Raw genomic sequence first — 15,672 nt, forward strand, 5'->3', positions numbered from 1 at the left:
GACAGCCCTTCTCTCCTGGAAGAGGCTGCTACATGAGCATCACGGACAGGGACAAGGTCGCCCCACACAGGCTCCTGCAGGACTTCAAAACTTTGCTCTGGGGGGCTGGGAACTGAGATCACTGAGTCAAGAGGGATGGCTGAGAGCATTCCTTAACATCGACACGCCTGGAGTTATGATGGGTGTGGGCCGGGGGGGCTGCAGAGCCTCGGCCACTAGTGGGAGGAAGGCACAAAGGCAGAAGCTGGGATTGAGTCCACTTCCGAAAGTCTTCCCAAGAAAGTGGCAGAGGGAGATGTTATGCTTCTCTTCTGAATGGTTTTGATCACCTGGCGGGGTAGGTGGAGAGGAGATGAGTTCCCAGCTCTCTCCCTTTCCCTTCATTCTCCTGGTGGGCCTGGGCTTCAGGACTCAGGCCACCTCATCGCCCAGACTGTCTGTCCCTCCAGAGCTCAGCAGGCAGAAACCCTGCAGGGAGTCCCTTCCTTCCCACGGCAGGAACTGAGCCAACACCTTGGTACAGAAACGAGGGAAAACACTCCCTGATTTTTAATCTGACTTCTGATCACAGCGCAGTGGGCGTCACACACACTTCCAGACCCTGTGGTGGGAAACCCTGGGGAAGGGAGGGCAGGGTGAAGGACAGACACTCAGAACGGGGGCGGAAGGAATCAAAATCAAAGATCTGGGGTGAAGCGGGGGTGAGAGGATGGGTGAAGGGGGCCAGCCAGGCAATACATTCCAATGGCTCCCACAGGGGGCAGCCAGAGGCCTGGGTCCCTCACTCTCACCTCAGGTGCCTCAGAGCTGGGGGTGACAGTGATGGGGCAGGTGAGATGCTGTCACCACTCACCCCATCCCCCTGGTGAGTCAGGGGGCAGGGATGCAGGGGATAAAGGGGGGCAGCCACTCTTCCTTACCCTCCCAGCCACTCCAAGGTGTGGGGGGGAGGGGAGCCACCTCCTCTGCTTCAGAGGGAGGCTCAGAGAGGGCAGGTCACTTGCCCAAAGCCATGCAGCACAGCAGGGACCAGAACCCCAAAATACTGGACTGCCCAAGGTCAGGGCAGTCACTGTCGGGCTGCGTCACCCCCAGTGAGCGGAGTGGGAATCACCTGGGGAAGCAGAAGAGAGCATCGAAGCTTCCCTCTGACGCTGGATCTGGATGAGAAGTTTGCCACCCATGACGCCTCCCCCAGACTCCTCTCCATCACCACCCCGAGCTACCTGGTTTCCTGGTCTACACGCCACAGCTTGGCTACATCGAGGCTAGGCTGTTCTCTCCGTCTCTCTTCTAACAAGGGACCTCGCTATCCTCCCACCAGAGAAGGGCTGAGGGCTCAGCCTCAGGGAGAACTTGGCTAGGCGGCCGGGGACTCGCACCATTTCTCCCGCCCTCCAAATCCCCCAGTAATCCCGCAGGTCACTCCTAGTATCTTCATTACTTTTGTTATTTCTAAATCGGTACAAAACTGACAGTGATCAGCTCCGGTGACAAGAGGTAGAAACTGGCCAGGCAGCCGGAGAAAATGGGGCGGGGTGAGTCAAGGCATGGGGCCAACTGGTGTCGGGACGAGGGGGCGTCAGATCCTGAGGGCCTCCATCCAGGGGTGGGGATGCCGGTATATCTCCCCCAAGCATAGGGGTTCCCATAATTCTTTTCCCGGCTCTGCCCCTCCCCAGATTAATCGGGGTAATCTGAGATTCAAGGCGGGCAAGGTCTGGGGCAGTCAGCTTGGGGTCAGATGGGGAGAAAGAGTCTTCCCTGGCACGACCTGACTGCCTCCCTCCACACCCCGCCCACCACCACACACACCCCCCTCCCCCCCAAACATCCTCCAGTCTGGCAGACCACTGGAAGCTGGCATCATGGAAATAAATCTATCATTTGTGGGCATTCCCTCTCCACACTCGGTCAAGAAAAAAATGTTGAACCCAGAGGGTGATCTGACTTCAGGGTCAGGAAGTGGGAGCGGGGCACCCGGCAGGGATGGACCATCGAGTTAAGGCTGGAAGGTAGCTTGGTGCGTCTATTGGGGCTGTTGGGCAGGGAGGTCTCCCTGGAAGCGGGGGGAGCTCTGCCTTCTCCCCCTGACTGATCCAGGACTTCAACCCTCGGACCCCGGTTGTGGTCCCTGGGCCACCCGCATCGCCCCGCCCCGTGCCGGTGGTGCTGACAGTCAGAAGGCTGGCCTCACGAAGAGGTGCTGCCGGGACCTGCGACAGGGGGTGGATAAAATGAGAGCCCTGTGAACGAAGCTGGAGGTGGCGAGGGTGGGTAAGACAGCTGAGGACCAACTGACGCTTGGGCAGACAGACAGACACGGGAGAAGAAGACGCGGAACAATGACAGACACTTTCTGGAGGTGACGGGTGCGGGCCCGGTCAAGAATGCACCTCTCCACCCCCGCCCTCCGGTTCACGCGCTCACCCCAACCCCCAGGGGCGGCGGCGCTCCTAGGGGCCCGGCCGGGCTCTGGACGGACTACAGCACTAAAGGCGGCCGTCCCAGGAAGACAGACGCGGGAGAGGGGGGGAGAACGGGGCAGCTAAGGAGACGCTCCCTCTCGCCCTCCGCCTCTCCCGGGGAGGGCGTGGCTGCGGGGGCGGTCCAGGAGTTCTCTTCCTGCCCCTCCCCGCCCGGGCCCGCCGGGGCTGCGGCCCGTGGGGCGCGGCGTCACATGATGGCGCAGCGGTTGCGGCGCAGCGCGCCCTGGAAGCGCAGGGCGGCGTGCACGTGCTTGCAGCGGGCGCAGCCGACGCTCTTGAGCAGCTCGCTGAAGAGCAGCAGGATGTGCCAGTTGTACTTGGCCGAGCACTCCACGTAGCCGCACTTCCAGGTCTTGCGCACCAGGTGTGACACGTTCCAGCGCGGGATCACGCGTCCGCGCTGCAGGTCCCTCTTGTTGCCCACGATGATGATGGGCGTCTCCGAGGTGCCGATCACCCTGCTGGGCGAGGTGGGAATCTCAGAACCCCACAGTCTAGTCTCACAACCTCCCCCGCCCCCACCCCGGCCCCGGACTTCAAGAAGGGCGGGCTGTGCCTGGTCAATACTACTGCTACCACCATCCATCTGTTCCAGGCGCAGCGCTGTAACTGACGCAACTGATGCAAAAGGTGGGTGTTAATGTTCTCCCCATTGTACAGATGAGGAACCTGAGCCTGGCTTAAAGTCATGCGGCTGAGGCGCCCTGGAAGTCTCCTTCCCCTAGCCTCTGCTCTTTACTGCACTAGACTAGCCACCCCATGGTAAGGGTCCCAAAATGAGCTAACAGAAACGGGGACGGCAAAATGTCGTGAGTGTGTGTTTGAGTATGTGTGGGAACCAGAGGCACGTGATCTGTTTCCCTCCCACTGCACCCTTTTCACAGGAAGTGGCCAGCATAGGGGCACCCACTGAGGTGGCAGTGGAGTGTATCCTGGCACCTCACCTCGTCTCTAGGATCTGCTGGCGGATGGTCTTGACGTACTCAAAGCTGTCAAAGCAGCAGATGTCGTAGACCAGGATGTAGGCGTGGACGCTCCGGAGTCCCCTGCAGCAGGCGTCTGCCCACTCCTGCAACACCCCCAGCCAGCACCAAGGTCAGAGCAGCCATAAGGGCTCCCCTTGCCCCCAGCCACCTCCCGCCATACACAGCACTCTCACCTGCCACTGCACCCTAAGACTTGCACACCCACCGATCCCCGGGAGTCCAGGCCCGGGGCACAACGGCAGAGCTCAGGTGTGGCTTCCCCACCTCCAAGCCAGGATGGGGCAGGGCCGCTGTCTGTCCTGTGCACTCCTGGAGCTGAGATCTGCCTTGTCCCATTTTGTCCCCCAGTCCATCCATCCAGGTCCTTTGTTCGACTACATTTATTAAGCGCCTCTACGAGCCCAGCCCTGAGCCAGTTGTTGGACCTGTTGAAATCCTCTCTATCTTCCCAGGCCTCAGCTCAGATGCCTCTTCCTCCTCTAAGAAGCCTTCCCGCAAGCAGGGGACTATTCCCTTCATCCTCTGTGTTCTAAGAACAGTTCAATTATACCTTGGTCAGAGCTGTTTCCATTCCCAGGTCCCCACTTCTGCTGTGAGCTCGAGAGGACCAGAGTCCAGCCTTCCTCATTTTTTACATACCTCCTCCTCCTAGGCTCTTTAATTCCACTACCTAGGCTGGTGAACTCTCCACGGTCCTGAATCCCACCTGGTCCGTGCTGGAATCAACCCAATTCCTGCCTGTAAGGCAGCCCTTACTTAGATTGCTACCTGATGTGCCCCTTCTGTTTGCTTCACTCTGCCCTCAAAGTTGAGAAGAAGGAGGCCTGAGGAGAAAAAGGTTGAGACTGGATGCCTAATGGGGGCTGATGTAGAGCAGGGCCCCAGGGCAGCTCCAGGGAGATGGAACTTCCTGAATGCCTGTGGCAAATTCTCTGGGAAGGGCCCAAGCTGAACAGGCCCCAGGCAAGCCTGAGTGCGGGAAAGAGAAGATTGCTTAAGAGATGAGTTAGCTAATTAACCTGCCAGCAGATGAGAACTGCAAGGGCAGCAGCAGAAAGCAGCCAGAGTGTGGAAAGAAGGGCCTCCCTGAAGTCTGGGGAGGCAGAGGCCTCCCAGGACAAGGGGAACTAGGGTTTTCTCTAGGAACTAGAGCCCTGGCAAAAGACTAGAGGGAGAGGCAGGCATATCTCCTGTGCCAGCTTATGAGCTGAATTGGGGTAGGGATCAGGCATGGAGGACTACAGCTGGTTCTACACTGCAGAGAAGGATTAAAAGGGAAAAGACTTGGGCGACAGTGGTGGAGAGTTAAGTCTGACTCCAGAGAAGCACTTCCCGATTCAAAGGCTTAGAAGCGGCTGCAGTGGATTTCTCCAGGGAGATGATGTGGCATCTTTTCTTTGTGCTGAGTTTTAACTTTGGTGCAGGGGGAAGGTGCTGAGGACAAATCTAAACTCATAGGAAACCATGAACTGGTTTCTCAGGCCAGGAAAGACTGTATTCCACTGGACACAGGACCTCTGGGCGCTTGGGACCCCAGAGTGTACGCTGTTCCTCCTCCACCCCATGCAAGGAGCGGAGATCAGCAGGAAGTGGGAGGGATGGGGAAATAGGCAGAGAGGCTCCCACATTCTTCCAGCTCTCTGCTGGGGAGAGAGAACAGCTGCCAGCCTTCGAGGGAGACAGCCCCACCTCTCTCCCAACATGCTACCTCCTCAAGGGGGCCTCCAGGCTGCCTCCCACCCACTCCTCTCTGGGGGCTCCTAAAAGGGAGAGGAAGAAGGCTCCCGATTGGCTGGGTTGCCCCTTCACCCCTGATTGAAGGGAGGGAGTAAGAAAGCTCAGCTTGCCTTCCAGCTAGCTCCATGCAGCATTCCAGATGGTAAAAGACCATCTTGGAGCTGTATCAAGACAGAGAAGGAGCAATGGAAACTGAGTCCAGTTCCAAGGACACAGGAGCTGAGGGAGCCTCAGCCACCTGGGTGCCAACCATGCATTTGCTGCTCCTTCCTTGGGTGGGTTGCACACGCCCTCTAACCTCAGCTTCCTTCTCTGATAGGAGGAGAGAGGCTGCAGAAGCAACAGCTGAGACGACCCTAGAAACGCCGCTCTCCTGGGCTGGATCTCATCTGGCATTGGGGAAGAATGTATTCTTATTTTCAGAGAGTAACCAGTGGGATTCTACTATTTGATCTTTGGGGCATGCAGGATCCTGTCTCAGCACTTCTTTGCTCAAAGTCCCTTTCTTGTGCTTCAGGGGTGAAGTCTTGGACATCCTTGTAGAGTCCAAAACTCAGGGTCGATCAGGAAGAAAAAGGCCAATGATCCAACAGAAAGATGGGCAAAGGCATTAACAGTTTTCAGAAAAAGAAAGGCAAAGGCCCTCAAACATATGAAAAGATGCTCAACTTCACTCATAAGCAGAGATGTAAATAAAAAGTACACTGAGATTATCCTATCTCATCTATCAGACTGTCAAAAATCCAAAAGTTTGACAATACACTCTGATGGCTTTAGGGAAACGAGCACTCATGTAACATCCCTCACAGGAGCACAAACTATGCACCTTAATGGAGGTGGGGGGTGGAATCTGGCACCTTCCAAACTCCAGTTGCATTTATCCTTTGACCTAGCGAGGCCATTTCCAGAAATCGATCCCACAGATATGCCTTCCTGTGTATACAAAATGACTATTACAAGGCTATTCACTGTGGCATTGTTTTGAAGCAAAAGTTTGGAAACAACCCACTTGTCCAACAAGAGGGGACTTCATAGTACATCTTTCCAATGGGATACAGTGTAGCCATGAAAAAAGAATGAAGAAGACCTCTAGATACTGACATGGAAAGACCTCCAGGTTAAAACGTCAAGCCAAAAAAACAAACAAACAAAGAAAAAACCCAAACAAACAAACAAAAGGTGCAGACAGTTTTTGTTTTTAATGCAAGAAGGGAAGTGGAATAAGAATACATTTTCTTATTTGTGTAAAGAAAAACTGGAAGTGTGAATAAAAAAACCAATGAGAATGGCTATAGAATGGGGCAAGAACTGGGGTAAAGGGAGCAGGGGTGGGACTGAGATTTCTTTGGGTGTACTTTTTGTTTGTTTGTTTTAACAAAGTTTGGGCTTTTAAATTGTATCTTCCCGATTCCAAAATCGAAATTACAATTTAAACACACAACAGAATGTGAAAAATAAACCCAGCTCAATGCACAGGACCAGAGTGGGATCTGAGCATCCACTCAGGCTACTGTTAGTCTCCTCTGGAGGAGAAACAGAGCACCTGACCTTGGACCCACTGCCCAGACCTCACTGTTTCCAAGGCGTGATGTGTGGATCAGGCTTTTGTCTTTGGTGCTGATGCTCCCACACCTAGGATGGGAGAGACAGGTGTCCCCGAGGTTGGGCGAAGGTCCTCCTGCCCGGAGTTGCCGACACAGTGCTGAGCCTGAGCCCTTCCCCAGCCCCCAGCTCCACCCGAGAGATTGCTGTATTTGCACAGTTACAACTGGCCAAGCGGTGGCCCCTGCCCTCCGGGCCTCCACCATGCCTAGCCTTCCTGGAGAAACTCTGTGCTCTGGTCAGGGGCTTCTTTGGTGAGCCAACATGTCTAGGGCTCAGCTTCCCCCTGCATCCGACCCCCGCTCAAGCCAGAGGTAGAGAGCAGGAAGAAGGACCCGGTCCTGCAGGCTGGACCCTGTAAGCCAGGGCACTGGGGGCATCTGAATCCAACCCCTGCAGGAAAAGCCGCCCCGAGGGCCAGTCCTGAGGTCAGGGGACAAAGCATCACTTAAGAGAAAAGGCCCTTGGGCAAGAGATCTGATTGGGGTCTCCAGTCTCTGAGAACACCTTTCCCAGGTCCCAGCCTTTTCTTCTGTTGTCCCTTCTACAGATGACGTGGGTCTGAGGCCATGGGAGGCAGCGCCCAGAATATTAACAGGCATCCGGCGCTCTATGCCTTTCTCTCCACTGCCCCTTACCTGCCCAGATCCTACCTAGCTGAGACATCACCTCCTGTGACCCCCACCCTCACACACCTTCGTGGGACAGATGCCCCTTCAGGGCTGTCTTAGTTCCCGCATCCCCTGCAATCATGACACTCATGGAACTATGTAATAGCTGACTGTTTTTCTTCTCACCAGACTATGAGTTCCTTGAGAGCAAACTGCTCTCTCTTGAGCACCATTCTATCCCAGTGCCCACCACAGGGCCTGGTACACATTAGACGTTCATCAAATATTTGTTGAATAAGCCAGTGCACAAATGAATGGATTCCTGGCACAGCTCTAAGTAGGGCGGCCCGTGGTGCAGCGCGGAGTTCTCAAAGCCAGCAACAGGGCCGGAGCCAGGAGAGGGTTGGGGTCCAGGCTGTCCTCCACCCTGTCCCCCACCCCCACCCCCCTACCTGCAGCGTATTGACAGGGAAGGCGCTGATGGGCGGGAAGTCGAGGATCTGGAGGTCGTGCACGTGGCCGTTCATGACGACAGCCGGCAGGTAGAGGCGGCGGGCGGTGGTGGGCACGCAGACCTCGCTGAACTCGTTGTACAGGAACTGGCGCACGATGGCACTCTTGCCCACGCCTCGCGCCCCCAGCACGGCCACCCGGTAGGTGGAGACCATGCCTCCCGCCCCGCTCCGCCACCTCGTCCTCGCCGCTGCCTGGGGCTCCCCCGGGCTGCATATTCCAGGGGCTGGGGGCTCAGCCACCGTCAGGACCAATCATCGCTGCCCCTGCTTGCCCTGGACCCTCTGCGGCCTCCACCTGGACTGTGGAAACAAGAGGTGGGCTTGGTGGGGCTGGCTTCTCCTCCTTGGACATATCCTGTACTTTTCTACCTTGGAGAATGTCACTGGAGCTGTTACTACTGCCACTTGGGATGCCTTCCCTTCCCCAGAGCCCCTATCCCATCTATCCAGAACCTCCCCATCCTTCCTTCTCCATTCTCCCTGCCGTCCATCCCATCAGTGGGAATCAATCTTTCTTGACTTGTATTATGACCTGACTTTTGGCCGGTCTGACTCCCAGACCCAGGCAGGCCGCAGAGCGGAGTGGAAAGAGCACTAGACTTGGCTTCAAGTCCCAGCCTTCCCACTGAGCCCGGGGCAAGACAGCAACGCCTCGCAGCCTTGGCCTCCTGGTCCTCAGGAGTGAGACCAGGCCAGTGCGTCTCCGTGGAGGCAGTCCTGGCAGTTTGTGGAGAGAGAATTCTTTATCGAGCAGGGCATTTTACATCCCCAGCTGCCTGGAGGTACTTGCCAGCAGCAGCTTCTAGTGACCATGATGACCCAAAATGTGCTCCCCCCACCTTCCCAAGCACCCCCTGCTGAGAATCCCTGGATTGGCCGATGACTTTGGCTCTGTGGAGCGTGACACCTGTGGAGCAGTTACTCTAAGTCAGCATGCCCACGTGGTTATCCTTAGTCGATACAGTATCCCCAGGTAATAGGTATTCCCACTTTGGAGAGAAGATCCAGAGGGAGGGAGACACGAGCCCAGGCACACAGCTGGGAAAGGCGGGCTACTCCTTTCTACAGTGTTGCAGTACTTCAGCTTTCAAGTTTAGGGATTCTAGCTGGCGTAGGCCACAGGCCAAGGGCTGGGTCTGATTATCTGGCAACCCCCTGAGCTCAGAGGACCTGGCACGCAGCAGGTGCCCGGGAAAGGGCTGCTACAGGATTGAACCTTGACATGGATTCGTTAGCTCCTTCTTGCTCAGTTTCAGTGACTTTAGAGCATGGGTATAAATCCCAGCTCTGGTGTTTCCTGGCTGTGGATCTGAGCCACATTCTGCACACTTATAAAGAAGGATCATTAGCCTCTACTCCTGAGATAATCCAAGTAAACCTTTTAGCCAGGTGCCTTCTCTTTCTGTTGAGGATGGTGACCAGGGAGGCTGGTACGTGCCTGAGACCTCCTGTTTGGGGACTATTCCCAGGAGGGTGACACCAGTGCCTGCTAAATGGGTCCAAGGCAGATGGGTTTGCTGGGTTTGGATGGGGCCATGCTTTCCAGCACATATGCATGTTTTCTCTGTGGATGCATGCCCTTTCCACATATGCACAGCTCACGGCAGAATGTCCCTCAGTCCAGTCCGTCCTGGTTCAGAGGACCCAATCCACAGGGCATGTCACATACAGCATAGTAAACCAACGGCAGGATCTGGAGTGAGGCCCACCAGCATTGGATTCTCCGCTCTGCCACTCACCTAAAGTGTGATCTTCGGCAGGGAACGTCATAGGGTGTTGTGAGGCCATAGGGTGTTGTGAGGCCGGAGTAGGTGTTCAATAAACAGTGGCCATTGTTATGCACAGGGGTCCTTCACTCATCGATCACAATGGGACCTCCTAGCCATCCCAGATGGGTCACTCTGCACTACTGCACTGTTGCTCATGTACATATAGTGTGTGTGTGTGTGTGTGTGCAATTCTCCCCATTTTATTGAAGGTAAAAACAAAACCAAAAAAACCCCCACAGATTTAGGGATGTGAAGACCACATAGCCAGTTGAGCTGTCAACTAAGACTAGGGCTCTCATCTCCTTCCTGTCCCATGCAGTGTCCCTTCCCAACAAGTGCTTCTCTATTTCTGTGAGCTCCCAACTGGGGGAAGTACCAGCCCCTCCTCCCCATAAATCCCTCCAGGGCCCTGGGCTTCTCAGGCATCCCTGGACACTGTCAGCATGGCAGAGAGCCTCAGCTGGGTTAATTACATAACCAGCACAAGCAGGTGGGGAGGGGGCACCTTAGGGGAGGGAGAGAAGGCAAAGAATGCCAGAAGTGTCCCGGCCTCCCCCTGGGTGTGGCAACTTAGAGGGATCTAGGATGTAGCCTACCTGCAGATTCTCCTGGATAACCCATTCCCTGCCCTGAAATCAACCCTTTCTGGGGGAATAGCTGGGAAATAAAAGCGGGGCACAGCGCTAGAGCCAGGGAGGGGGTGCCAGAGAGGCCCCTAGGCTGGGGACAGCCTCCTGGAAGGCATGAGGCGCTGACTCAGAGGTGACTGGTGTCCCCTCCCGCTTCCCAGGCGGGGGTCCTGGGTCTAAGTGTTTGTTAATGCAACATCCCCAGCTGGGTGGGGGTGGAAGAGGGCTGTCCGGAGAGGCAGGGCCCAGGCCCCTGAGCCTCCCTCCCCAAGGCCTGTGCTCTGCAGTGAGTCTGCAGACAGCGCCCGGGGACATACACTGGGGCCAAAGCCTGCTTCTGGTTCCTCTTCCCTGGACCTGGACGCCTGAGTCCCAGCCTCAGACTGAGGGCGGGGGCTTTGCAGGTCCCGTGGGCCGAGTCACACGTCTGCCCGCTGTCTGTCCCCATCACATTCATGTGGGAGTGGGTGGGTGCGGGCGTCGGAAGATGCTGAGCTCCCTATGACCTGATTGGTGGGAGTTCTGGGTGAGGGGGATGCCGGAGCCCAGCCTGCTCTCCGCCTCCAGCACCTCGCAGGCAACCCCCCTCACCACCCCGCCAGCACCAGCTCTCACGTGGCCGCCCCGCGCCGCTTCCCCGCCAGTCCGCCGGCCCCCACCTCCCTTCTCGCCCCCGTCGCGCCTCCCCATTCCCCCACCGACCCACCCCGGCCCCGGCCCGCCCGCTCGCCCAGCCTCCCGCCGCTTACCCGGGGCCGTCCTAGCTACCCCCAGCCCGGGCCGGCCGGCCGGTGGGGCCGCGCTCCCCCCGGGCTCCGGTGCTGCCCCCCGGCTCCCCGGCCCGGGGGGAGAGAGGTGGGAGCGCCCCCGGCTGCGCAGTCTGGGCGGGCTCAGGGCGGGCGCGGGGGGGGGCGGGGGCAGGTGCTGGCCGCCGAGTGGGTAGGACACCTCCAGCCCGATTCTCCCTCCGGAGCGCGCCGCCCGCTCGCGCTGGGAGGAGGAGGAGGCGGGAGCGGGGCGGGGGGCGGGGGGCGGGGGGGGCGTGCCCCGCTGGCGTTCTGCTGGGTCCCTGAGCCTGCCATATTCACTTGGGAAGCCCTGGACAAATTCTTTAATCCCGAGCCTCGACTTTCACCCCTCCCGACTCTCCCTGCGGTATTTTTAGCTCTAACCTGGAGGGCTGGGAGAAAGGGACCGGAGAGGCCCTAAAGCCTTTGGCTTCACTCCATATCCCACCCCCGCCACACACCCCAGGTTCCCTCTCTAGGTCTCTTCTGACCCTTCCCAGTTCCGTCACTGGACGGTCGCCCACTGTGTGCCTTGCACCGTGTGCTAGAGAGGCATCCAGACTCCTCTCCGCCACCCCACCGGAGGACTGCGAAGGGTGGTCATTTTCACCCTTCACTGCAGCAGGGAAAGAAGAGCAGAGCAGGCTGGCAAAGCAAAGCTCATCCCAGGCCAACGAATGACCTCCATCCCCTGAAACGACTGCTCCCCTCTCCTCTCCAGAGGGGGTGATACCAGCATTTGCCAGGGGAGAGGGCAGAATCGCCCGTGTATTTACTCTAAAACAATCGTGGTCAGTGTCATTTAATTAATTTAAATGACACTTTTAAATTAACATTTAATGAGTATGTACCAGGCAATGTGCTCTCAGCTTTGCCTGCATCTTCGAAGTTAACGCTCACAATACTATGAGGTAGATTCTGTTTCCCCCGTTTTACAGATGAGATAGTTGAGGCTGAGTGACTGGTCTTACTGAAGTGTAAAATGCGGAAGACAAAAATTGGGAGTCTCTAGCGGGGCAGCCACTGACGAACTTGGCCAGGGGCCCACAGCTCATCAGGGAGGCCAGAAGCACACACGTGGCGCGAATATATGATGTGTGCAGAGTCAAGGTTCTGGGGAAGGGTAGACGGAGCAGGCCAACTAGGGAGAGGAGTCAGTGGAGGCTTCGGAGGAGGCAACTTTCAAGGAAGAAGCCTTGAAAGAAGTGGATTTCGGGTGCAGGGTGGGGGAGGGTGTGGAAGAGGAGGGTTCAGATGAGAGAAGTTGGGAGCAGTTACAGGGGTTTGAGAAGGGGGTCCAGGACACAGGCACGGGGGTGGGGGCGGGGGGCTGGAAGCACAGGGAGAGGAGGCTGAGAGGTTGGTGGAGGTGAAGTCACGAAGGCCTTGATTGCCGAGGAAGGAGTTGGGATCTAGCCCTGTTTGGCTGGGATAGCCTGTAAGCGTTTTGAAGCAGGGCAGCAACCTGGTCAGTGGTGCAGGGAGGAGGAGGGGGAAGCTGGGAGAGATCTCCCAAGTGCTTTTACCCCTGGACCCAGCATCCCACACTGTGACTTCCTTCCTATTCTTTCTAGTACTAGTGGGCTGAGCACCCTCCCGGTTGCTCCCCTTCCCTCTCCCGTCCAGACAGAGAGTACAGTGGTTACGAGCCTGGGCTTCAGAATCAAGCAGATCTGGAGTTAGGTCCTGGCCCTACCACTTACTACGTGACTGAAGGCAAATTACTTGAACGCTCCGAACTCTATGCCTTATTTGTAAAATGAAGAGATGATCAGTTGTCCCCACAGCATAAATGAGCCTGTGGTGTATAGAGTCTGTAAGGCAGTGCCTGGCATGGAGTCTCACTGTGTGGCCTTTTGTTTTTCTTTTCTGTTTTAGAGACACAGCCATTCAGAGGGAAGGTTGAACATGACCTTGGGAAAGCGTTTCCATTTCCATTTATGCTAAGATGGCTCCTGGGTGCTGGGTAGGGCTTTGCAGAGAAGGGCCAGGGCAGCTAGAAGCAAATAGAGGGCTGAGAAGGAGACAGGGGGCCCCCTCCTGGAGTGCCACTTTTGTTCTGGAGACATCAGATTTACTGGCCCTGTGGAATTGCAACGGTCAACCAAGTCAACCAAGAGACTCCTAAACTTGATTAAATCATCCAGGGCACTACCAATCCCCCCACTGTATTTGAAAATCTTTCATCCTTAACCCCGCCCAAGGATCCCAGAATTTATGTCTACTCCCCCAGGCTATGGCCCGCCATTCTGGTTCTATTTCAGCCCAAGGGAGACTAGAAACGAGAAATCATGCAATGCTCACACACACCTTGCCGCCAGGCTTCTCAGAATTCTCAGCTATACTAGGAGAACACAGAGCCTCAGGTTCATTAAGGGGCCTCACACTGGCTTGCAGTGATGGGTCACTTAAAGCATTATATCTTACATAAAAAAACAAACCCATAGTATTAACATAAAATGCAAAATGTGCCTGAATTTAAGACTCGGTTAAATCATCTTGGTTCGCTGAGAGTCGCTTTGGTCTAAGGATGTACGCCCCTAGGAGCCTATTCACTCTCTCCTATGATTAGGATTACCTTGGTGAAAAAACCTGAGAGGCTCTGTCCTTAGTCTGTGGCTCTGGTTCAGCTGAGGACGCCTGAGGTTTAAGGGGATGGAATGCATGGGTCCACCTGCAGCATCTGAAGCCCAGACACGGAGCGGGACAGAGAGGACGAGGACCCGAACCTGCCACTCCGCCGCCCTTGCTCCATCGTAGCCGAGGATCCCACTGGCTTTCAGAAGCTGGCTAGCAAGATCCTGGGGCCTTTGACCATAAGTGGAGAGTGAATGAAACAAGGGAGGGAAAGCCAGAGGCTAGGCTAGACTAGAATATCCTCCTCTAATACCTACCCAGTGGGAGAACGCGGGTAGTGGAGTTCTCTCAGTCCCAGAGTGTTGGGGCAGTCCTGTCTCAAAAGGATAATTCCGGAAATTAAGTCCATCTGGGTCTAACCAATCCCTAAATTAGTCTTCCTCTTGTTGGCAGCATCAAGAACAGCAGGGCAAAAGCTAAATGAGAAACTGAGATGGCAAGTTTGGAGCCAACTCGGAAACTTTTCAAGAAACATCCTTGTTGCTAATAACATGTCTGGGGGCTGGTGGGGATTCTAGGATTAGTGTTCAGGAGACAGAAATGGGTAACGACGGGGGAGGTGTGATCTTTCCCAAGTGCCACACCAGGTATTAAAATAAACAGGCTCTTGCCTCCTGGAGCTGGGGGTGGCAGAAAAAGAAATCTGGGTCCAAGCAAAACCAGAAAAAGCATCAGTGCATGAGGTGGGAGTAGGAAGGCTCCAACCCGGGAGTCCTCAGCTGTTCTCTGGCCTCAGAAACAATGTACCTGAGATCTCTGGTGGTGGGGGGTGGGGGCAGAGAAGGATGGTGCAATCTCAGGTGGAGGTCTGGGGGCCAGTATACCCTGCTTTTGGAGACGGAACACACTGGGACCTTAGGGGCTTAGCAAGGCTGGCTTTTGGCCTGGTGGCACAGATGAAGGGAAGCTGTAGTAGTTAAGGACAGAGGGAATCAGAAGACGTGGCTTTGCCTTCTCTCACCTGAAAAACGGGGATAACGCTCTCAGTTCACGAATGGGCAGGCATCTCGCGCGTCTCGTGCATGAAAGTGCTTTACCTTTTTTCAACTGCCACAAGAGCACCATTACTGCAGGAGAGGCAGGAGGCAGACAAGTGTGAGTCTTTCTCTGGCAGTGAGTCTCAGTCCAGCACTTCTAGAAACACCTGAGGAGTTTTCTGAAATGCAGATTGCCCCAGGCCCCACCCGACTGGCCAAGGATCATCAGCCTTTTGTGAAAGCTCTTGGGTGATATCGATGTGCACCCAAGAGTTGAAAGCTTCTGTCCTAAGGATTTTCTGGGCCAAAATTGACACTCTTAGCTGGTGAACCCAATGAGACCTCAGTAAGGCCCCTCCCTCTTCATATCTCTGACTCTGACCCCACTCCACCCTAAGTGTTACTCCAATTAGAGCGCGGCCTAACTGCAGCCAGCACGTGGAGACAACCAAGCGTTCCGAGAGTTCCTAGCTGCCAAAGGCAGTTTGTTCACGGTGTTTGGACATCCGTGTAATAAAAGCAGTTACTCTGCCGAGCATGGTGCAAAGCACCTTACCTACACTCATTCTACTGGCGAGAGAGGCTCAGGGCATCTGGGCATTGGATCCCTCAGCCTCCTTCCCCCACTCCAGGCTGTGGGAGACTTCAGACGCTGTCCACTCATCACAACCAGGGGCAGGGCCTCTAGCTTGACCTAGCTCACGTGTCCCCCCGCAACACAAATGCAGGTGATTAGATCTGAACTCCTTGGGAAGTCTGCTTGAAAGCAGCATTAATTCTATCCACTTGGGAACATGCAGGCCCTGAGTGCAGATCCGAGAGGCTTTTATAAATTCATTAGTGAAACGTCCTGGGTAAGAGGACACCGACGAGAAGTTCTGCTGTGCTCCTTCTGCCCCTGTGCCTGGCTGGCTGCCTGCCCCTGGACCATC

At 55.9% G+C, this 15,672-nt stretch overlaps 1 protein-coding gene across 2 annotated transcripts; it reads right to left on the bottom strand.

The window, feature by feature from the left end:
• Nucleotides 1-29: 29 nt before the first annotated feature.
• On the bottom strand, nt 30-11,194 carry RASL10B (RAS like family 10 member B). Of its 2 annotated transcripts, none has more exons than XM_032615031.1 (4): nt 11,088-11,194; nt 7,878-8,240; nt 3,434-3,558; nt 30-2,947 (listed from the first exon to the last, which is right to left on the bottom strand). In XM_032615031.1, the coding sequence occupies exons 2-4, from the start codon at nt 8,091-8,093 to the stop codon at nt 2,677-2,679; spliced, it is 612 nt and encodes a 203-aa protein (XP_032470922.1). In that variant the 5' UTR covers nt 8,094-8,240; nt 11,088-11,194; the 3' UTR covers nt 30-2,676. The 2 variants fall into 2 exon arrangements, with proteins under 2 accessions (XP_032470922.1, XP_032470921.1); XM_032615030.1 differs by having other exon boundaries at nt 30-2,950.
• Nucleotides 11,195-15,672: the final 4,478 nt, after the last annotated feature.

This window comes from Phocoena sinus, chromosome 20 (assembly GCF_008692025.1).
Source record: "Phocoena sinus isolate mPhoSin1 chromosome 20, mPhoSin1.pri, whole genome shotgun sequence".
NCBI lineage: Eukaryota > Metazoa > Chordata > Mammalia > Artiodactyla > Phocoenidae > Phocoena > Phocoena sinus.